We start from the raw sequence: 23,238 nt of genomic DNA, 5'->3' as shown, positions 1-23,238 counted from the left end.
ACACAACAGTGAACATGGGCGTCATTCAAGAAGTGTTCCTCTTACCGTCGTTTGCAATGTTTATTGTGTAGTTGAGTATATGAGCACACTGAGGATGAACGTACGGAAGAAGAACCCAACGAACTGAAGATGGAGAAGAACAAAGCACGCGTTGACGGTTAGGACATCACTGAACACGTACAGGGGAGTGACATTCGGAATACGTTGCACATTCGCTTGAGCGATCTCTCATAGTGCATGATGCGACCTTAAAATGGTACTGACACCTTTTTTCGAAGGCGAGTTTACTCTGCCATACAAATCTCCTGTATGCAGAGACCACTCTGAGCAAGTGTGAAGCTCAGCAAATGCTGATAAGATATTTTATTTTCATATTAAAGTCAATTTTTCCATGGCGCACCTACTGACATCGACACTAGCTTGACGTCAGGCTACAGTACAAATTCTGGTGACTTCACGCAGCACTATGGTTAGTTGTGATGACGTTAGGTACCAAAACTTCCAAGATGGCCGCTTGTGCGTCATAAAAACTTCCATAATGGCCGCTTGTGCGTCACCAACGGAGCCACGGTGCGGAGCGGCCGTGGAAACGTCATCATATATTGTGCGAGCACGTGACGAGAAGCTCATACCGTGTCGTAACGTCAGGGTACAGTAGAAACCTAAACTAGCCTTTAAAAACATACTGAATTACTTTTTCAGGGCGCACTCGCGCTTAGCACTACCCTTTCTAGGCTCTTGAGGGCTTCACCTTTCATTTGACGCAAAAAAAAAAACGACAACTGAAAATGTTCGTGTCAGTACCCCTTAAGGATCTCTTCGTGGCAACTCTCTCTCTCTCTCTCTCATTACCATCGGAAACCATATGGCACTGCTTATCGTACAATATAGCGAAGAACAACAGCGCAGTCAACATATTTAAATATACAAAGCGTTACGGCGACGGCGCCCCCGACGGCGGCAGCGAAAAATTTGCGCGGATTGTCTCTGTAATTGCGAAATCAATCAAAAGACACGTGACTGAGTTTGTATCGTTTCCTTTGGTCTTGCACTTGGGGCGCATGCAGACATGTAAATTATGGCACTTGCGCCAACGCGCCACCTGGTGAGTTGACCAATATCCTGCAGGCCACTAGGCAACTTAAATTATGTCACTATCGACACAGAATTTTTGTTGTTTACTTATTGTACACAAATAAGAAGATACGCTGCATCAAACCCGCCTGTATCGAAACACTGATGCAAACGCTACGCATTTCTCCATGTATAACACGCGTACACGTGTCACAGGAACACGTACTAAGCTCAGACAAATAACAAGAAATTGTAGCAACGGTAGAGCTCATTATGTAGGCGTTCCGTCGAATTCTGGGATTTCATGGGCCAAAAGCACGATATAATCACGAGGCGCGCCGTTGCGGGGATATTTCAATTTGAGATTCCTTAATGAGCGTCTGATTCTACGTACAGGCGCATTTATGCAGCATGTTCCCATCGAAATGCAGTCTTCGTGACCGGGAATCAAAGACCTGTGCCATTTTGTGCTTGGCAGGGCAGCGTCGCTAAGCCACCACGGCAGGTGGCTGAGGGATCGAAACACCAGGATCACTGTTGAGGAAGAAGATGCGGTCACTGGCCAAGTCAAGGTGAAAACACACAGACGTTTCGGGGCCCGTACGACTCCCGAAACGTCTCCGTGTTTTCACCTTGACTTGGTCAGTGAGCGCATCTTCTTCCGCATCATGTTACCTGACCAGACGAACTTTCGTAGAACTCTTGAATACCAGGATTGCTATACAGAAGGCTGAAACGCAGCAGTCACAACCTGCACGCGCGCCCGCAGTGACCTGTATCATTCTGGCGAAATATATTTACAGATGAAATGATGTCACGAGGAAATGCAGTCAGTCCAAGCGCGCATGCGCGCGAGTTGCTTTGGGTGAAGTGCAGTTGCGGTTGGTAAACGTTAGCTACAAGTCCCCTTGGTCTGTACACGTCACGTGTAGCCCGTTCTTGCAGCTGGACTTCGAGAGGAGGTCGATGTCGTCGCCGTTCGACTGCAGCGGTTGTATCTCGTAAGGCGACGCCTTGATGCCATTGCCGTTGACCGTGACTCGCAGAGGTTCCTGCACGCAAGTGATGACGCGACATGACGTCATCGATTCGGTATCAATCAGAATTGTTCTATTCGACACTAAAGTTCTGACAGTCGAATGGGAGGGCGGCCTGGGCCGGCCGCCCTCTCTTTTCCTACGACCACAGACGCGCCCCTGGGTCTCCATTAGGGTGAACCAAAACGCACCGCCACATGCCCCCTCTTGTTGAGTCAGAATTCTTTTATTTATTTTATTTATTTAAAAATACCTTACGAGCTTTTGTTGAGGCATTCTGTAAGGGGGCCAGTACAAAAAAAAGTGAACTTCCGTAGTACTTCCATAACACAAAATTCATGTACAGCGGCAGGCCCGTAGCCAGGGGTGGGCCCTAGGGCCCCTCCCCCCTTGAAAATTTGGTGAAGTAGGTGTTTTTACCAAAAATAAATAATGAAAATAGGTGTTTTTTCTCAAATAGTTTTCAGCAAGTGGGCCCCCACCGCGAAAAATTCCTGGCTACGGGCCTGGACAGCGGTCATCTACCAGATCACATAAGAAGAAGTGCAGTGCAAAATAATTAATTAGTTTATCAGCAATGGTAACAACAACAACAAAAAAAAAACCAACAACACTAACAAAGCTAAAACATATAATCAGGAAATAATCATCTAGTCAAGCACAGTTGAAATGTTTTTAGTATTACGGTTCGGATAGAGAGAAAAAAAAAAGAGAAAAAAGAAAGCGACACTACAGTGCTATACAATAAGAAATTGCAAAAGAGTTATAACACAGAGAGCACACTGCGATAATGGCAAATATTTTTACACCCCGTTGGCCAGATAACTGGTCAATGAGTCACGAAATGCATCAATGTTTTTCAGACATGCGATGCTATCCTGCAGGGAATTCCAACATCAGACTGCCCGTGGAAGCGCAGAGCAGTCGAACGCACGTGTTGATCCGTAAATGCGGGTGTAGCTAAAGTGATAATGAAGCCTGTGTGACGTGGAGTAGGGTCTTTTCAAGTGTGCTAGTGTTGTTCGAGATGAATGAATGAATGAATTTGTGAAACAGTGTCAGCAAGGCAATGTCACGTTGAGTACTCAAAGATTGCAATGAAAGGTTAAGTTTGATTTGTGTGACACTAGACTGATAGCTGTAATCGTTAGAAATAAAGCGGCTTGCCCTGTTCTGAATTCGTTCGAACATGTCAGTAAGGTATTTTTGGTGAAGGGGACCAAATAGCGGAAGCGTACTCGAGTTGAAGGCGAACGAGAGTAAGGTATGCGAACATTCGAGAGTAAGGTTTGCGAACATTCGAGAGTAAGGTTTGCGAACATTCGAAGGAGCATTTATTAAGTTTCGTCGCAAGTTACCCAAAGATTGGGAGGCTTTGAAGGAATGAAATGAAGTGATTGCGGCGTGCTTCTCACAACGGCCTATACCTTTGGTTTCCGGCTTTCTGGTGGTTGAGGGGGGGGGGGGGGTGAAATAAACAGCGCACGTAAACGACCAGGACACAGAACGGAACACACGACAGCCGACAGCCCCGCTCTGTGTCCTGGTCTGCTGTTTGATTCTTAATGTGCTTCGCCAACGAGCCCAAATACGCAATATCGGGAAGTAAACAGTTCCTTTAATGCAACATCAGGGGTGGTTCTCGGCCGCCGATATATATAGTCAAAAACCTTTATGGTGCTGCACTTAAAAGAATAGCGGGTTCAGTCCGACTTAATAAATTTGTGGGACCCTGACTTAACCCTCCTTCTCCGTGTGCACACCTATGCCTATGCGGCACGAGACATTGCACCCGGTCAGGGTTATCGCTGAGAAAGATGGCCTCCCATACCTCTCGAAAGTGGTATTGGGTATTCGGTATACTATTCGTATGTGCATTCCAGACTCACTACCTTTATTTGTTAGCACCGCACAATTGCCGAAGCTGTGGAAGTGGCTTCATCTTAAATTATGTATTTTGTTTTCTTCCCGCCTTTTATGTGGTATTGCACACGTGTACGCGTGCACTAATTTACACGCTGTTTAAGGCGCGCGCACGCACTCACCTTTTTCAGACGCGGAAGCAGTCCGATCCGCGCCCAGAACTTCAGGGCTATGGGACTCGACAGGCTCATGGTCTTCTCGAGGTCGTCCTCCGCTCGATCTGGACGAGAGGTGAACGTCACATCAACTCACCTGACAGAATACGTCCTCGTCGACTACTGCGGTAAGACCCTCTTTTGAAACCCCTGACGACGTCAGATGAGAGCACGTACCCGTTATGACGCTAAGCGCCAGCCCGATGACCACCGTGAGGACCGTGGCGAACAGGCAACACCAGTAGGCCGACAGGCGGTACAAGGCAAACACGTCGGGGCTGCACAGAGGCGAGAATAAGTAAACCCAGCGTAGACGTAGCACCATGTCAAAATACGCGTTTGAAAGATTGAGATTGGCTGCTCTCGAATGGCGTGCAAAATGCAGCACGCCACCTTTCTTGTAGCAGAAGAACTACAAAACAAGAGCAGATGTTTCGAGAATACGTTGAGGAAGACAAATGGGAAATGTTCTGTGCGGCAGCCCACGTCGGTGTCAGGCAGCTGATCTTAACAGTCAGTGGAATGATCATCACCGAATCACCGACGTAGGATTCTAGATCAGGGATGTTGGGACGGAGAGCGGTCAGTTGATCGAGTGGCGATCGTGGCCTTCCTTTCACGAAGTGTTTGTGAGAGCTTTGTGAAGGCTTTGTGCGAGCAGCGTTCTGGGCATGTTGGTAATCCATTGCTTGAGCATGATTGCGCGAAAGTATGGTTGCGCTGAGTGCGTCTTACTTTCGTCCGTGTCCTTTATTTTTCGTTGTGCAATCAAACTCGAGTCTTGAGCTACGTTAACCTCGCCATCATAGAAGCGGCCCGCTCGTCAGGTGCAGTGATTATCGTACCATCGCGTGCGACGAAACACACCACGTTTGGCGATATTATCTGTTACATTTTGTCGGATCGGGAGACAGCCGCGCTCATGGAACACACGGACATCACAGTCACGCCGTCGAGCAAATCAAGACGTTGTTACGACTGACGTATGCCCCCTCTGGTGCGCAGCGTAGAATACGGGGTCGTGGCATCCCACCGCTGCCACCACTGTTAGGAATGAAGTTGCGTGGCCCATCGCTACCGCCACCATTATGTTCCGATGTCGTCCCTCAGGCTCGCTGCTGGAAATACGCGTCGTTGCATCCCACCTCTGGAATCGCTGTTGGTACTCGGGTTGCGTGGCCGGTGCGAACACGGGTGTGCATCGTGCTCGGAGTAGTCAGTAAGGGCAAGGTGAAGAAGGAAAAGATTTTATGTACAGACTATTTACATATTTTCGCTCTCAGTCAACATGACTGCCAGCACGACCACGTCGGCTGCTTCGACTCGGTTCGACTCGGTTCCACTCCGATCGACCCCAACCACCGACGGGGACGGCCTTAAATCGGGGCCGTACATTGTCCTCTTGGCCCTCCGCCGGTTTATGGCCGGTTGCAGGTGTTGGCTCCCAATTCATGTTCTCCAAATTGCGACGCGCTGCCAGAAGCAGCACGCAGGTGTTGGCTCCTATTCATGTTCTCCAAATAGCGACGCGCTGCCAGAAGCAGCACGCAGGTGTTGGCTCCTATTAATGTTCTTCAAATTGCGACGCTCTGCCAGAAGCAGCACGCAGGTGTTGGCTCCTATTCATGTTCTCCAAATTGCGACGCGCTGCCAGAAGCAGCACGCAGGTGTTGACTCCCGGTTGGGCGAAGACTCCGTTTTCCAGTATCCTTCTATAATGGAAAGTCGACGACATTGTGGCCTTTGTGCTGAGGCACAACAACGTGGACATCCATCAACTGCCTTCACAACGGCGTGCTCGCCCACCGACTTTTATAATTAACCCAGTAACATGAGAAATAATGCAATTCAATGCCAATACAAAACACAAACAACATAACGAGCACAATGTACCGCGAATGCGGCGTCGCCGAGCCCGCGGGAACGAGCCGCGGTATCGTCTCGTCCCCACGGATCTCCCGCGAGAGACGTCCGTACACGGCCGCGCCAAATCCCCCAAAAAGAAAGTGCTCTTCATTATTCGCCCGCGTAACCGCGATCCCGCCAGGCGTCGCTGCTGGCGCCACCGCGTTAAAGAGTACACCGCGCGAGCACAGCACCAGCTCTCGCTCGACGGCGTTTGAGGTAATTACGACTAAAGTCCCTAGATTAAGAAGAAAAAATCTAGGGACTTTAATTACGACTAACCCACCGGACGCGCGTGCGCCACGAGGCGAAAATGACTTTACAGGGGGTGGTAGCTCAACCCCAACCTAAGATGCGATGGTGTCGGGGTTTCGTCTAATAAGGACAAAATATTTTGCGATCTTGCTTTCGTGCCGACATCCTACCGTCAATATTGTCACGGGGTCGTGACGTCGACGAAGGCAGCAGTCAGCACGTCAGAGATGAAACTCTTTATTTGGCCGAACTTGTGGCCGGGAAACTGAAAACTCAGACTATAGCTATACACGCTGTACACTGATAGCGCCGAACTGGGCGTCGGCCGTCGAACAACTGAATCATGGCTGGGATGCGCCGTCTTTTATACATCACGCATCGAACTTTCCAGCCTTATCATTGGTTGTCGCGCAAGCACTGGAATAATCTAGACTATTCGCGTCCCGCGTGCAATCTTAACAAAACGATCTGCTACGCTCGCGAAGCTTCTCGAACACTGCGGCGCGGTCAGCGTCGAGCGTTGATAACCGTCCTTGCTGGTCAAACCCGAATACAACAAAATAAAAGGAGCGGGCGTGGCAATATAATATAAAACAAGTAACCTTTTGATTATTAGGTGTCATTGTAATCAAAGTCGGTGACTTCGTGGGCCTATCCTGACGCATTTGACACATGTGTACACGCATACTATGCACGGGACACGTATGTATATGTGTCGTCGCAGGGGTTTTAATGGGACTTGTAACGCGGGGCGGTTTACTGCTACGCGTGCAACGTCACTATAGAGACACTGGCGTAGGTTTAACAATGGGCTCAACGTTAGAATTGGGGTTACCGGCTTTTAGTATCACCGAATTGTGCAGTCCTTTGGTTTTCTGCCCTACTTTCTTTCAGCGGTATTGTTACCTTCGCGTACACTAAGGAGTAACATACCTAAGAAAAGAATGCTATCATAAAGACTGAGAGATATTCGCCAGTCGGTGTGTTTCGGTCATATAGAAGAAAGAAACCCAGGGCGACAAGACGTGGCCAAAAAGGGAATTGGCGACGAAGGGGTGACGAGATGTTTTTTTTTTTTCCGCCGTCTTATTTTTGTTCCCCACGTCTCTCTTCTCGTGCCGTTTTCTGCCATTTCTCTCTCTCTCTCTCTTTTTTACATAACGCCGCCGCAGTTTAATGCCTACCAGGCTATAGCCCTCAAGAGATCATTCGTCAGCCTTGGGAAGTTTGCGTGTGCATTCAAACGCGAGGCGCATATATATGTCCGAGTCCTTCGCAGATCTCTGCGTGTCTCTCGCATGTGTGGCTGGAACTGGCGACGCGATAGCATCGTCCTTCGAGATTTACGACTTAATGCGGACTCACTTAATGACGGGTCTCGAAGGACACACACACACACACACACACACACACACACACACACACACACACACACACACACACACACACACACACACACACACACACACACACACACACACACACACACACACACACAGACGCGCGCGCGTATGTATATGCGCTGTTGTATTGTGTTTGTATGTGCGTGTGTGTGTGGGTGCGTGTGTACGACCGCAAGTATTCCATGCTCGAATACACCCCGATCGTTTTGTTTGCGACGAACTCTATAGCTTCAGGGTATAGCCTGTCCATCTATACATACGCGGTCGTGCGAAAAATTAGCCTGTCGGCCATTAATCATCCAAATTGCAGCGGCCCTGAGACAACACATGCACCTGGAAGGCGCCGCTAACCGCACTTGCCGAAATCGTCCATGCGCTGTATACGCTGACAGGGACCAATAAGCGAGGAGGAGGAGTCATTATCGGTCTTCGGGGATCTCTCGGATGTTGTCGAAACGCAGGCGTGCTTTTTTTCCCCCTTCTTTTTTGAGAGGTGTGTCACTGTATAGCGTTCGCAATCACTTCCCTGTGTCGGTTGTTCTTTTCTATGTATATATATTTTCCAGCGGAGCTGTCAAGCTTTTCGTTATGCCTGTTCACGTCGCCAGAAAACTATCATCAGGAACGGGTATGAACCACAGAAAGCGGGCAATCCAAGTCGAATTCACAATGATGTTAGTGAGTCCAGGCTCAGGAAGATACTCATTACTACTGACCGAGTCGAGCATAACTAAACCCAAGTAAGTGTAAATTGTGCTAATTGAAACAAAACATAATTGAAACTAATTAACTTGTGTGTGATTAAACCACGCCCTTGAGTTTCATGTGGCCAAATTATGCTAATTAAGCCTAACTCAGATCGAGCCAATCCGGGACCAGCTAGGAGACCACCAGCCCCGCTGTGACTCAGCCTTGTGCCTCTAGTGCAAGCGTCCCACATTTTGTTTTCTTTTTTTTAGAGGCGTGCAACTGAAGCGTTCGCAATAACTTCCCTGTGTTGGTTGTTATTCTTTATTAAGGCGAAAGCCTTACACGCCTCATCGAACGCGAAGATTGACCGGCGTCCCGCGTCGGCGTCTCCTGTCGGCGGCGTCTACACGAGTTATGTAAAAAAATGTCATCACGTGATGACGTCATAATGACGTCACAGATCGGCGAAATTTGTGACGTCATCACGAAGTCACTATGACGTCACATCACGCGACGTCATAGCTTGGTCAAAGCTGGGCCGATCACGGAGGCAGTGCAAAAACCAGGTGAGGTGCCTCCGTGCCTCCGATCTTGGAGGCAGCATGCGAAACCGCGTTAGGTGCGGAAAGCGTTCGGTCGGTGGCGGGGCAGGATCAATATATCCACTGGCCCCGCCACGGTGGTCTAGTGGTTATGGAGCTCGACTGCTGACCCGAAGGTCGCGGGATCGAATCCCGGCCGCGGCGGCTGCATTTCCGACGGAGGCGAAAATGCTTGAGGGCCCGTGTACTTAGATTTAGGTGCACGTTAAAGAACCCCAGGTGGTCGAAATTTCCGGAGCCCTCCACTACGGCGTCTCTCATAATCATGTAGTGGTTCTGGGACGTTAAACCCCAGATATTATTATTATTATTAATATTATTATTAATACATCGACTGAGAAGAAATAGATGGTTTTTGCCTTCGAGTCGTCTTAGATGAACGCATAAGAGACCCTCTGATATTTTTCTTTTTCTTGGATACCGAGTTAACGAAGAGCCATAAAAGGCTGTACTTCGAAGTCGGATTCGAGAAGGCATTTACTTCCGGGGGAGCCAACATCGCCAAGGATGCGCGTGACGTAGTTGTTGTCGTTTGTTGCGAAGACCTTGCGTTTTTATGGCGAGCCCGCATGGCTGCGGTCATCACCTACACCGATCACGCAGGACGGATTCTTTCTTTCTTATTTGCGAGGTCTTATTTGCCAGAGCGACCCCCAGCCGCACTTTGTTGAAGGGTGAACGGCGAGCAGTGTTACGTGCCTTAGGTGGGCCGTCTTCACTTGCATACTACCGCCACTGGTCAATGTTGGCTAATGTTGATGTATGTACGCACGTATGTATGTATAATAATATAATAATATCTGGGGTTTAACGTCCCAAATACAAGATATGATTATGAGGGACGCCGTAGTGGAGGGCTCCGGAAATTTGGACCACCTGGGGTTCTTCAACGTGCACCTAAATCTAAGTACACGGGCCTCGTACATTTTCGCCTCCATCGAAAGTGCAGGCGCTGCGGCCGGGATTCGATCCCGCGACCTTCGGGTCAGCAGTCGAGCGACATAATCACTAGACCACCGCGCGGGGCGCACGTATGTATGTATGTATGTATGTATGTATGTATGTATGTATGTATGTATGTATGTATGTATGTATGTATGTATGTATGTATGTATGTATGTATGTATGTATGTATGTATGTATGTATGTATGTATGAGCTGCGCGTGTTGTTGGCTTTGTGGCGCACGTCGCTCGTGCATGCACCGTTTATGATTTTCATATTACTTTCAGTCATTAGCGCCTGTCATGGATGCGCGTCATGGATGCTCACCGCCGCAAGTAGCCGCATGTGTTCCGATTTTTAGCGCTGCAACGATGAGCTATTGAGAGGAACACACGTGTTCATAACGTGGCAGTAACGATTAGGTGACGGTCACGTCTGCTTGCCAGAAGTAGAGAGGTGTATATTTTATGGCTCTATAAGCCAGTTATGGGCGTCAAGGCTTTCGCGAACACGTCGAAACATCCCGTCTTATGAGTGTTAATTCGGCAGGTACAGGCGCCAGCAACAATCGCGCGCGTACCTTCGGTGTGCTGTACGTAACCGCGTTCGGTAACTTAGCCGAACACGTATATACCGCTCGCCGCAACGTTAAGCGTGCATCCACACGACGGACAGCTCGGCGGCAATCTATTCCGCACACGATGGTTCCGCCGCCCGTCCGACTGCGAGGTGCATCCCTGCGGCGGTCGAAGCGAATTCCTGACGACTGGAAACTTGCTCACGTAGTGCCGATATTTAAAAAGGGTGATAAGAATCAAATGGCAAATTATCGTCCATATACATCTACCACTTGCAAGCTGTTTTAACACATGCTGTCTTCTCAGATTATGAAAAAAAAAAAAAAACATTCTGTTTCATGTCGCATGGTCACGCAGGGGTCAACAGAGGCTTAAAACAAGGCCAATATAATGCTCACAACCAGTGCAAAATGAACTAACAAGGTCTAAAATATTATGAACTACAGAAATAACCAAGAATTAACAGATGATTTTTTTTAATTTTAACAGTTCTTAACAATTTATAGTTTAACAATTTTAACAGTTTAATTAACAGGTGAATTAGCAATGATTTACCTAAACTCGCGAAAAGCGTTTCTGAATCATCCGGCTGATACCCGCGCCGCACGAGAGAGGGCGCCACCGCCTCGGCAAGCGCGCGATTGCGAAGCGAATCGCTGGGTTGCCCGCGCTACGCACTTCCTCAGGTTTCACGGTAGTGTAGCGGCGTTAAGCGCAGGATTTAGAACTACACCGGGGCCTACACAAGAACGTCATTGGCCAAGGATTTGGCGCGGGATTTGAACTACACCAAGACTTACAGAAGAGCGACAATGGCGCTACACTATGCGCTGAATTTAGAGTTTCTTTTTTCTTACGTTGTAATTAAGTAGAGAACAAAAGGTGAATGCTTTCGAGCACCGTTTGTACTCTATACTATGGGAGAACAGCAAGCCGTTCCGGTTCATTGTGTTTGGAACAAGCGGTGAACGATTTGCAGCACTATATGCGTGTACTCTATGAGCGATGCGCGAAGCGCCGACGACGCCATCTGCCGCCATGGCTCGGAAGCGCTCGCGGGGCCCGGCGAGCAGTGTTCCCGCGAGCGTCTATACGCGAGTGCACGGATGGATGTGTTCTTCATCATGATTTAACGATTCTGGCGGGCCTCAGCGATGTCGAAAAATACCTGCTGCGTTGTCGGCTGCTCAAACACACACAAAAAATCGCCCGGAACGTACATCTACAGGTTTCCGGTGCTATTTCATGAGCGAAAGCGACGGCGGCGGTGGATTGCGGCTGTACGACGTAGAAGCTAAGCAATCGCGCTTTGTTTACGGCAGTGTTAGAACGATTACCGTGTTTTTATTTCTCCATTTATGTCGCTACGTCTTCAGCGAACGCTACTACGTTTACATTTGGTCGCCTCGCCTGCATTGTAGACACTACAATTCACATGAGGTTGTTATCACTGATAGGACGCGATACCTTGGCTCACTTGAAAAACGAATGGCGCGAAGCGCAATGCGAGAGAATGTAGGGCAGGTGACGGCTCCTTTAAAAAAGCGCCGTGGAATCACACGTGTGCTGTACGAAATCGGCTGCATTCTACCTATTGATGGCACTGGAATGCGATCGTCGGTGCAGAATGTTCGCTGTGCACTTCTGCACCGATGATGACAAGCTTATCCTTTATTTTTTCACAAGTTTATCGTGCTGGTTTCAAAGTTTTACCAACGCTGACCCTTCACGTGGCCGACCCTGTGAAATCTATACGCCGGTGCGACAGCGCTCCCTCAAAATCTACTATATCAGCACATGGCACGTAAACGAAGCTACTGTGTCGAGAAAAAACATTCGTTCACGCGTCAACGCATGCAGGCGTTAGTGATCGGGACGTTACAAAGAAAGCGGTGTACTTACGATGAGCTCCACTTCGTAGGAGAAGCTTGTTGTCGATTGTCTGTGACAAACACTTGTCGCGTATGGGGACATTGTCGTCCCACACAGCTGTGACATCGGACACATGTCCACTATTATAAAGTGCGGCTCCTCTGCGCACACTGTTGCCGCAAAAGTAATTATCTGGGACGCGCACAACCGGCGAATCGCACGCGCGCAAATGAGGCGTCTGCTACGCGACCCGCGAGCGCTTCCAACGGCCGCCGCTAAGCGGCTTTCAGTGGCGCCCCTATAGGCGCTGCGCATCGCGGATATACTATGGGAGAGCAGTAAGCCCTCCCGTTTATGAGATCACCGGTAGCTTGTGTTTAGAAAAAAAAAAGATGATTTAGAGCACCATGTGCTTTACTGTGGTTGGACAGAATACCGTCTCCGCTGCCGCGTCAGCGCCAATGGAGCCAATCCATGTTCGAACGTCCATCCTCCCCCGCACCCCTCCGACAGCTCTCTGCCACTAACATGGTTTTTTTTAGACGTGAAGCATCCTATAGCGGAGTTCAATCCGGTGGTGGCGGTGTGCGGCGTGACCACCCTTACTGCTCATGCGCAAACCCTCTCCACGACCTCCTCTCCACTCACCCTCCCCCCTCCCCCTCCCGCCTCCCCTACCCCTCTCCATTACCCTTCCTTCTCTCCTGCGCAACGCCGCGATGAGCGCCAGCGCATGCGCGTCCCCTCCCCCTCTCTCTCCTCTCCTACGTTGCCCCCCTCTCGCGCGCCTGTCGACCGCGTTCCCCGCTCGCCCTGTGAGAATTAACGGCCAGGCTAGCGGGAAGACACGACGCGCGTAGCGTTCCTCTTCGCGTTCCACGACGCGAGGTCGGTAGCATGCCCAACGAACGCCAACGGAACGCGATCGTGCAAGTGCTCCGGCTTCGCATCGCCTCATGGTCCCCTTTAGCGGGAGATGGTGTAATTTTTTATTCCACTTATCCGGGTAGTTTGACAGCTCATTCGTCTCGTAGGCGCCATTTTCGCAGAGCCCGCCCCGACGTTCTTTTATCGCGGCGGCGGACTGCTGCCGGCCCGCCAAGCGTTAAGAGTACGTCGATCGCCTATTTAGCGTAGGTGCGGACGTATTCATCAAGAAGCGAGGCAAGCTATCCGCTGACGGCTTTGAAAGGCAGCTGTTGCCTAAATTGTACAAGTTATAGTTATTAGAAACTTCTGCACGCATGCAGTACTGCAGCGCTGGTTATAAAGTTTGTTTAAAAAATGGAATTTACTTCTTTCTATTGGCTGCGGGTATGCGTTTCTATGGTTACTAAATGTTTGAGCGAACGAGGTTGACCTTAATCACCTTCACATAAACACTAGCAATTTTTGCGACAGTTATACAGGATAAAGGATAAAAATTGTTAATCCGTGTAAATATTTCTTCCTGTTGCGTTTGCGCATCGCTCACCGTTTTTCAGCCGGCGCCCAAGTCTGGCTCATTTGTTCCGGACGATAACCTGCTATCGCGCATGTGCGTTGATATGTACTCCCTCGCCCTTTGATCACGGCGTTCCTTTATGAAGACTGCGGATCACGCCGTGGGCGTTTCTTTTTGTACACCTTCTTTCGGCAAGCATGCCGCATTAAAAAGTACGTTCTTCCTTCTCGAGGCGTCTTCTTCTCCCGGCTTGGAGCCCAACCCGGCGAAACGTAACATTCCCCAGAACTAAGCCGTTTAACAATTTATTTATGACTATACTATATTTGAGCATCTGTCTTAGTGAGTAGAAGCACACCGTCAGAATTACTGCAGAAGTTGTTGAGAGTTGAGTGATGTTTTCTTTGCAGAGAGCGTTGATGATTGAACCTCATGTTGTGTCCCACTGACACACATTGCTTTACCATGTTCCACATATTATAAGCCATCACATGAAACTTCGGTCATCTACAGGCATTGCATGTAACTGCGGGCAACTTCGAAAACCACTATAATGTTGCTGGGGTCCGGCACATTTGTGAAAAGTATGCTCGTAAAATGAGTATTTGAGGTAAAAACGTTGTTTGGGCTAGAAGCTTCGTGTGAGATGTAAATGTGAGCTTTATAACATTTTTTTCTGTGGGTTCCTGCAGTTACGACGCACTGATTGAAATTTCTGACCACGGAGTAACGGCACAAGTAACGTGCGCTACTTTTTTTTTTCTGTAACGGTAACGCGTTACCTTTCTTTCTTTGTAACGTAGGGCGGTAACGCGTTTATTTTATGTTTGCGTAATTAGTAACGTATTAAGTTACTTTTATTCGCTAACGCCTACAGCACTGGGTACACCATATGGAGTTTATTACGAAGCATGACATTCCCACTGTAACTTATTGAAAACCCTCTGTGAAGCTCGCGCCCCTTCGCTGGAATGTGGCGGGGTGAACGCCCTTAGAGCGAGAAAAACAGTCTGGGAACGAGAGGTTTCGTGCTGGAAAATGTTCTTGCAGGAAAGTCAACTTACAGATGATTGCGAAGTGTATACGCTAAGGGGCTCTCACCATTTTAAAAAGTGTCAATTCATAATCGAAACGGAGGGAGAGGGTGGGGGGAGAGATTGATCGAGGGCTTGTTTCTTTTTCTTAAACGTAACCTAATGAAATCAACAGACAATCATCATCGGACAAATTTTACGGCGGACCTTTCTCACCTGTCCGTGGGGACGTACGGCAGAGTCTCGTTGATGACCAGGGCGGTGGTGTTGGCGGGGCAGCTGTCCACCGTGTACGTCATCCGGACTGCTTCCGCCCTCGACGCGAATCGGCCGGCCGTCTGCCATATTTGCAGCAGGAACACTCCCAGCGCCGCACTCGCAGTGCCCTGAGTTCAGTACATGAACGAGTGAAGCGCATGCGCGAAACTATATAGTGTCTGTCAGGTTTGTAGTTATATAATAAACTTACAGCGTACGATCAAGAGCGGATGCTCCGAGAGAATTGGCGGACATCGAGAGCTGCCGCGTTAAATAAACGAAACGCCCCACTGAACTTTGAACGTTGTCGTTTGTAAAGTCTGAATCACCGTGACTTGTCTACAGCAGCCGAGCGCACCATCGTACAGAAAGTGAAGCTCAAACCAGGTGAATCCGCTTGTGGCGTTGCGATCGGTAGTCTGCAATGTGTCGTCGTTTAAGAATTGCACACGGCTCCGCCAAAGCGGCGTAGGGGTAGAATGCCCGCTTCCCACTCAAAAGGCCCGCGGTTCGAACCGCAGCTGTCGACGCCGGCGCCGGGAACGCGTAGCCAGAATTTTTTTTTCTGGGTGGGGGGGGGGGGATGTTCAGCCATTATTTATATATGTTCGTCTGTGCATTTGTATGTCTGCAAAAGTGAAAAATCTCGGGGCGGGAGGGGGGTGGCAGAAATCTCAGGAGCCGCGGACGTGATTCGATAACCAAATTCGAAAAGTCATAGCAATGCCGAAAATGCCGTTGCCACGTACCTTCGCGTTCGCCCATGGGAAGCAGGTGGCCAGTATAATTATTCCCGCGAACGGTCCAGATGCCGCGGCGTAGAGGGCGATGAAGAACTGTGAAACAGGGATTAGCAGGTTAAACAATGTAATAAAAAAAAACGCGAGATTTTAGATGAGTTGCCTCTTTTTTTTTTTTTTTTCAGTGATAACTAGCGAACAGAAGCTAACTGATTTCGACTAGCGTTAATCATAGGGTTCTGCAGGAAAGCCTGTATCACGGATATTGAAAAGTGTTAGGGCTTGTGATATAGCTAGATAAATTCTACTCATCACCAGGCGTTTTTTTATATACAATACTGTAGTAACTTGGACGCAGCACACAGGTCCAAAACACCAGAGGGTTTATTACCGCGTCAATCCGTTCGAGCTTTATATGCCCCAGCCACAGTGACGTCACGAAGTGCCGAGCACTAGCAGACGCTGGCCAGCGTTTTAATCATTGTGCTACGCTATAGCAAATGCATAATTTTAGAAAATTTCCTGTTACACGTAGCATATCTGTACTCTGAGCTCCATTAATAGTTTGCGGTGGGTGTTCCATGTGCGAGAGACCTTCCAAATATATGTTCGGCTATTTAACTGAGATTAACTAATTAACGCATTAAATACTTTACGTAACTGCGGCACATATTACAATTTAATAATCGTATCCGGTGAGATTAAAGGCGTATCAACGGTGAACGAATTTCCAGGGTGGACACCAGTTTCGAGATATTCATTTACAAAATGTGCGACGAAATACACGGGCGTTCTATAAATTTCCTCTTGGGTTCCAGTGCACAATACGTTGCTGTGTTGTCGAAGTAGCCGGAACAGTGCATATTTTTACTGCAAATTTGATAGTGCATATATGGAAAACTGCGCCACCTTTTATTTCAAATGGATATGGCTTGCAAAATCACGGACTAATGTCCGCACATGATGTACCATCAAAAGGAAAAAAAGAGCTCGTGCCTTGCAGAAATTTTGTCAGTCGACACCATTTGACCAGTTATAACTGATTTCACTCTGAACCATAGGTTTAGCTTTTTTTTAAATCAATAGCTCGCTCGCTCATTTAGCGACTTCAGAAAGAACAACACTGAGTTTCATTTTAATGAAAGTAAGCAACCTTGCGACAAATTTTATCAGTCTAGTACCGTTTCATCAAACGCGGATTCATAGCTTTCACACATATTTTGCCAAGCAGGACAGGGGCTCATGCGAAGATGATAGGGGAAAGGTATCAAATGTTGTCGAAGGCGGGATGTGTTCGCAGCCAACGTGTCGACAAAATGAACTTGTTTTTTTTTTTTTTTTTTTTTTTGCCATGGCACAGCAGTAGTTGCTCGTCAGTGCAGCAACTTGCCTGCGCGGCCGAAGAAAGTTTCTGCTGTCTGGTGAGCAAGTATTGCTGACAAGGCGAAGACGATTGAGTCTTGTAAAAACGTCGGATTCAACGACTTTCTCTTCGATCGACAGCTGTCAGAAATTTTCGTGCTTCGGCCTCCAAAGCGTCGAAACGATTCATTTCAGGCCTGGAAAAGTCGCATTTCTCGCTCACTCACCCTCGCCGCCGATCCGATGTAGGGCACCAGGAGGCCGACCAGGGTCATAATGGTGCCGCTTCCAGCCGCTGTTGGTCGAAGAAGACATCCTCTTAGGCCCCGCCTTCGACCACGTATATAGGGCGGGAAATACGAGTTCGTTACTTTCTCTCGACTGTATTTCTTAGCGCTCTTGGCGCCCTTTTCCCAGTTCATGCAAATCAGCCGTCCTGACGAAATACATGACAGAACTGCCACCTTGCGGCGGCAGTTCTGTCGTTTTTAAAGGGACGCTAAAGAGAAACAATGAATTGGTTTAGATTGATAAAGTGTGCTCGGAGAACTCTTGTGTAGTTTATTTCACCACAATAGGTTTATTATTAGAGAAGAAAACCAAGTTCAAAGTTTCACTTTTAAATTTCGCACCGAACTTTGTAATTCGTGGCGTAAAAGACTTCAAAGAGCATTTAACGTATCTTGGCGCCACTGGCTCGACGAAATTTCCACAAACTCGTTATGTCAAGTCTCTGGCCCCCTCAAAGGACAATGTACTTCGACTTAACCGATTAGGAACTACGTAGGCCCAAGCAGGCGCCGTCAAAAATATGTCACGTCACGGCAAATGGTGCGGGAATTCCAAGGTGGCGTCGCCACCTGTATTTTCTTTTTGCGCGTTTTCTCGCTTATTAAGCGTCTTCTCGCAGCAAGCGTGGTGTTTTTGGTATCGTGGAAGACTACTTTACTAATGCGAGAAAAATCGTTTTGCTCTTTAGTGTCCCTTTAATGCGCATGGTCGCTGCTCCGATGTTTCGCGGGCTTTTAACGCGAACCCTAACGCTGCCTGTTTGGTGGAAAGCTAAGGGCACGTCGTTTTTTGTTTTTTTTTTTGTAACAAGCAACATCATTCACTCAGTCAATTCCGCAGGCCTGCGGTAGAAATCCTGGTCGACTTTTAGAAAATTTGGCAAGACACATATATCAAGATGCGACTAAAGCATCAGGTTACTTTTGTCCGGTGCCTTTCATTTAACGCAGATACCACGGATGACGCGTCTAAGAAATACCTGGCTTACCCAGCGCTGCCATCACAAGACCGGATCTCTTCTCGGGTATCTTGACGTACGGCGTCACAATGTCGACGTATAGAACGGCTGCGTGAGAGTTGACGATGGACGATATTGTGCTAGAAAAGAAAAACAAAACAGAACAACGCGAAAGAAGATATGAGACGGTATAGTTTGAAAGAATAAATATCGCGCGCACATAAAAAAAAAGAAAACATGTTCGTAGACTGCTAAATAATTGGACGGAAGTTCAGTGAAGACGATGTGACATTTACGTCACGCCTGTCTCTCCCCCTTGACGTCATTTACCACTTTAGTCACGTGACTTCGAGATTGCGCCGAACTTTCGTTAAGCCACTTCCGGTCGTAACTTCACTTCCGGGCGTCCACTTTCGGACTTCAATTAACTTCCAGTTAGAGACATTGATGAGAGACGACTCGGCTCGAGACAAGTTGAAGTCGGCCAGGAATTATTGTGAATAACGTAGTACCGCATTAGAGAAAGTGGGGGGAAGAGCAACCCCCTCTCCCTCTCCGCCCCGAATGAATCGGGGCGGAGAGGGAGAGGGGGGTTGCTCTCCCCCCACTTTGAACTTTGTCTTTGAACGTGGTCACAAGTCTGTTGCTTGGCGCTACCAAGGTAACTGGCTGCTCTTTGGCCTCGTAAGGGAACCTTAGATATTTTTGCCACGCGTCAGGTAATTCATGTCGTACGAAAACTTAGATGTAATTTCCAAGCCTTCAGAAAAAAAAAAGAGGAAAGGCATCGAAACAGATCGGGTGACCCAGAGAGCAGCGCCTAGTGACGCCCGTGGTGACGTCATAGCAGGCACACACTCCATCCAGTGATGTCTTTAGCAGCGGCACCTTGCGTGACTGCGGTGAACCGCTACGTATTCTGGACGTGCCTGCGATCGCGCGGCTTTGTTGTACGAAATCACGGTAAAGGAACTAAAAAAACAAGATTTCAGCTTTCGTTAGGTGCAGACAACTTTACGCCAGCAGGTAATTCTATGCGTCAGATAAGCCTACCGTCTACTGGCGCACACTTCCTGGCAGGTAAGCTTACGCCAGTGGGTGAGCTTCGTGCCAACTGCGCATGCGCAGTGAGATCGCTGCCCTGGCTCTGTAGGAGCCGCAGCGTTGTAAAGGCTCGTTCACACCTGCGACTAGCACCGGTCGCAAATGGCCGCTTTGGTCGCTAAGCGACTACTTTGCCTCAGTCGGTCGCTGCTGAATTTTTCGGTCGCGCGACTGCAGTCGCAAGCCTCTGAACCAATCAGATGCGCAGGAACAGGACGTCACCCCATTCTGCGGGGCAAATAGCAATGCGAGCAGGCGTGAATTTGGTGCGGCGGCGAATATGAGTCGCACGCAGGTGTGAACGTCGGTTGCCTCTGGTTGCTTTCTGATCGCTGCAGTCGCAAATGGTCGCGCGACCGGTGTTAGTCGCAGGTGTGAACGAGCCTTCAGGCGGAGTCGTGCATGCGCAGACTCCGGCTGGCGTGGATTGCGCTGTGTAGGACACGTGGATTGCGCCGTGTAGGAATTCGCTGTTTAATGTTGCCAGATTTTGTTACCTTATGGAGGCACTGATGACGCCGGCCAGGAAGAGGCCTCTAATACCCATCAAGGCACTCGCGCTCGTGTTGATGTAGTATGGCACAATCTGCGAAATAAGTGAGAAAAAAAGGAAAAAGGCGCATGCGTCAGTCATTTACGATGTTTTGACGCGGTCATTTCATTTCCTGCTGCGCGTTTAGTGCGAAAGCTGTTTATTATTATTTCTTTTTCCTTTGAAATACGGCCACCGTGTAAACAGCAGGTGCGCTGTCGGGGCATCTCGCAAAATCGAGCTTTAAAAAAATCAAGGCTAAATGCGCAGCCAGATTACTCGCGATGTTGCGATAACATCGGCAGCCACGAGTACAAAAAAGAAAAAGGAAACGCAAACGGCGCTTGTCTCTGCCGGAATTATTATTCTCTCTGATGTTTTTGAGTGTCTGCTTCGAAAGGCGGACGTTAGATAGGTTTAGTTGAACGTGATTACGTTGGCATGAGTGATTGCAGCGAGCGAACAGGTCAGTAATAATAACTGTCGAGCTCTTACGTGCCAAAACCACGATATGATTATGAGCGACGCCGTATAGTGGAGGGCCTCGGAAATTTCGACCACGTGGGGCTCTCTAACGCATAGAGTTTCCTACAATACTTACTAGAGGGAACTCTGGCGCTAGTGTCTATGGGAGCTGCAACGCATGACGCTTCAACCATCATGGGAATGATGGGAAGTACACAAATTTGTCTAAACTTCGTACTTCCGGCTCCGTTTGGCTCCGCGTCGGCTGCAACCGCTTTGTCGCAAAACGAAGTTCAGCAAAAGTCAGCGGTTTCACTTCGCCACTTTAACTTTTTTAGGCTCAGCGATTCAAATCTGGTCACGAAGTTCACAACGATCCATTCTTTTATCCGAAAGAAAAGCAAAACATAGCAATAAACAAAGCCACAAGTACGTTTGAAGCCGCAAGCACGAAGACTAGGCAAATTTGTGTACTACCCATCATTCCCATGGTGGCTGAACGATCGCAGCGCCAGAGTCCCCTCCAGTTAATTTTAGGAAACTCTATGCTCTAACGTGCACTTATAGATCTACACGGCCTATATATGTTGTCGGGCTACGCTTAGATGTAAATGCGTCATGAACTCTCCGTGCAATTCACGCAGCCGATCGGTTGTATCTGCTAGCCTTCAGTTCTTGTATTTTTTTAAGCACGCGTACGTTCACGAAAAGAAAGAAAGAAAGGATGAAAGGAAAAAAAAAAAGCGCGACCATGACTAACCGTCTTCTCACACCCGTACCCGCGAGCTATAGTAATTATACCCCAATTAAATCTGTCTTAGAATACATGCTTTGTCAGCGCCAGGGTGACCTTTAGTGGCAATGGTGTTCTGTCGCCGAGTAACCTCGATTTCTGGTCGAATTTTCGGCAACAACCGCCACATTCCAATGGTTGTGGAAAACGTGGAATTCAACTGATGTCACCAGAAAGTATATTGAACGCAGAAACAAACCGCGCAACGTAGTTTCTATAGCGATTTTTGTAAGGCCTTAAGCGAATGTCAAGGTTATCAGTTTTATCCCCCCCCCCCTCTCGGCCACGCCTCTTCCTCATTTACAAAGTATCACAGTTCGTTGGTTACCATTGGCCCTCATGAACATCGTAATGCAAAACTTCATTTGTCAGTAAGCGCGTGCAAAGAAAAAAGTAATGGCGTTTTCTTTCACCTGGTCGTAGCGTGGAATGTCTCCTGTGAGGACCGGGTCGCAGTCCCTGAACCAAAAGACGATGGCCAGCGCCGTAACTCCGTTGAGAGCGTAGAAGAAGGACAGAATGCCGATGCAGCAAAACGCTACTCTGAAAGAAAACACAGGAAACGAAATAAGGCAGCATGACGATGCACCCATCCGTGCACTGAAGTGGGCATTTACTAGATGTATTGATTGCACTTGCCTTAACCCTCCCACGCATAGTGAGCTCATATGACGACACCTAAATAAAATTTAATAAGTGGTATCGGACTGCGATTATTACTTCCCTTCCTGCACGATGTCTTCAAGTGAGGACTTTTAAGTGATATCTTCAAGTGAGGACTTCAAGTGAGCACTTTTAATAGTGCATTATAGATTATACAGTGTCTATGCTTAGCCGAGCCATGTCTATGCTGTGGTTCGTTTTAAATTACCCGCTCGAAATGTCGGGACACTTCTCAGAAGCAGCACCGAGAAGCATCTCGGAAGCCTCGTAATAAAGGAATTGTGACTGGCAGACACTGTATTTTGCCTGATATACTTACTCGTTTTCCTGATGTTTAGTCTTACTTTAGGAGCACAAACACGTCTTCGGCTGTTTTAGTGGAATCTGATGGCATAGAAACGCACAAGTAGACATGTTCTCACTTGGGGACACTATGCGGCAGGCGTTCCGCTGTACAGTGGCAGCGCGCCAAGTTTTAAGTGCGTCGCAGTGTAGGGGCCAGCTTGTCGCTCATCCATCGTCTCATGTTGCACGGTCACGCAGTGGTCAATACAGGCCTAAAACTAGGCTAACAATGCTCAAAACCGGCGCAAAATAAACTAGCAACGTCTAAAATAATGTAACTACAAGAATAACCACGAACTAATCGAAGTAATTTACCTAAAACCGCGAAAAAACGCTTGCGAAACGTGCGATTGATGCCCGCGCCGCGCGAGAGAGGGCGCTACCGCCTCGGCAAGCGCGCGATTGACGAGGCGGCGGCAAGCGCCACCGAGGGAATCACTGGGTTGCACGTGCTATGCTTTTACCCAGGTTTCACGGTAGCGGAGCTGCATTAAGCGCAGGATTTTTTTTTTTGTAGCGTTAGCTACAATTGCCTAGCCGGAGCCGATTTCGCGTGGATCCTCCTGAGCCGTGCTGCGCATGTGCGAGGATCAGTGATGTCACACAGCTGGCTCACCGGAGCCGGCATCTGACGCGCTCTTCGCCACCGTCGCGCGCGGCTTGCCGCTGCTAGTCTGCGCGTTCGGGAGGAGTGGCGTCGTAGCCGCGGCAGACACACTGGCGCCGGCGCGCGCGCAGACTCCGCCACCGCCGCGCGCGACTCGCCGCTGCTGGTCTGCGCATTCGAGAGGAGTGACGTCGTAGCCGTGGC

General features: G+C 48.6%; 1 protein-coding gene and 1 long non-coding RNA gene across 2 annotated transcripts in view; one reads left to right on the top strand and one right to left on the bottom strand.

The window, feature by feature from the left end:
* The window catches only part of LOC119405188 (uncharacterized), a 114,494-nt gene that overhangs the window by 31,732 nt on the left and 59,524 nt on the right, over positions 1 to 23,238 (top strand). Inside the window, exon 2 of the long non-coding RNA XR_005186432.2 lies at positions 4,166 to 4,317. This is a non-coding gene — a long non-coding RNA (uncharacterized LOC119405188). The remainder of the gene's footprint in view (positions 1 to 4,165; positions 4,318 to 23,238) is intronic.
* Positions 1,832 to 23,238, bottom strand: part of LOC119405186 (sodium-coupled monocarboxylate transporter 2) — an 86,405-nt gene continuing 64,998 nt past the window's right edge. Inside the window, exons 8-16 of the mRNA XM_037671997.2 lie at positions 21,833 to 21,962; positions 20,127 to 20,215; positions 18,556 to 18,665; positions 17,504 to 17,571; positions 15,924 to 16,010; positions 15,133 to 15,302; positions 4,367 to 4,467; positions 4,157 to 4,254; positions 1,832 to 2,126 (exon numbers count right to left, since the gene is read on the bottom strand). Of these exons, the coding sequence (XP_037527925.1) occupies positions 1,971 to 2,126; positions 4,157 to 4,254; positions 4,367 to 4,467; positions 15,133 to 15,302; positions 15,924 to 16,010; positions 17,504 to 17,571; positions 18,556 to 18,665; positions 20,127 to 20,215; positions 21,833 to 21,962 (1,009 nt within the window). The 3' untranslated portion in view covers positions 1,832 to 1,970. The remainder of the gene's footprint in view (positions 2,127 to 4,156; positions 4,255 to 4,366; positions 4,468 to 15,132; positions 15,303 to 15,923; positions 16,011 to 17,503; positions 17,572 to 18,555; positions 18,666 to 20,126; positions 20,216 to 21,832; positions 21,963 to 23,238) is intronic.

This window comes from Rhipicephalus sanguineus, chromosome 9, assembly GCF_013339695.2.
Source record: "Rhipicephalus sanguineus isolate Rsan-2018 chromosome 9, BIME_Rsan_1.4, whole genome shotgun sequence".
Lineage (NCBI taxonomy): Eukaryota > Metazoa > Arthropoda > Arachnida > Ixodida > Ixodidae > Rhipicephalus > Rhipicephalus sanguineus.
Note: the sequence above shows the minus strand (reverse complement) of the source record. Positions and strands in the feature narration are given on the sequence as shown.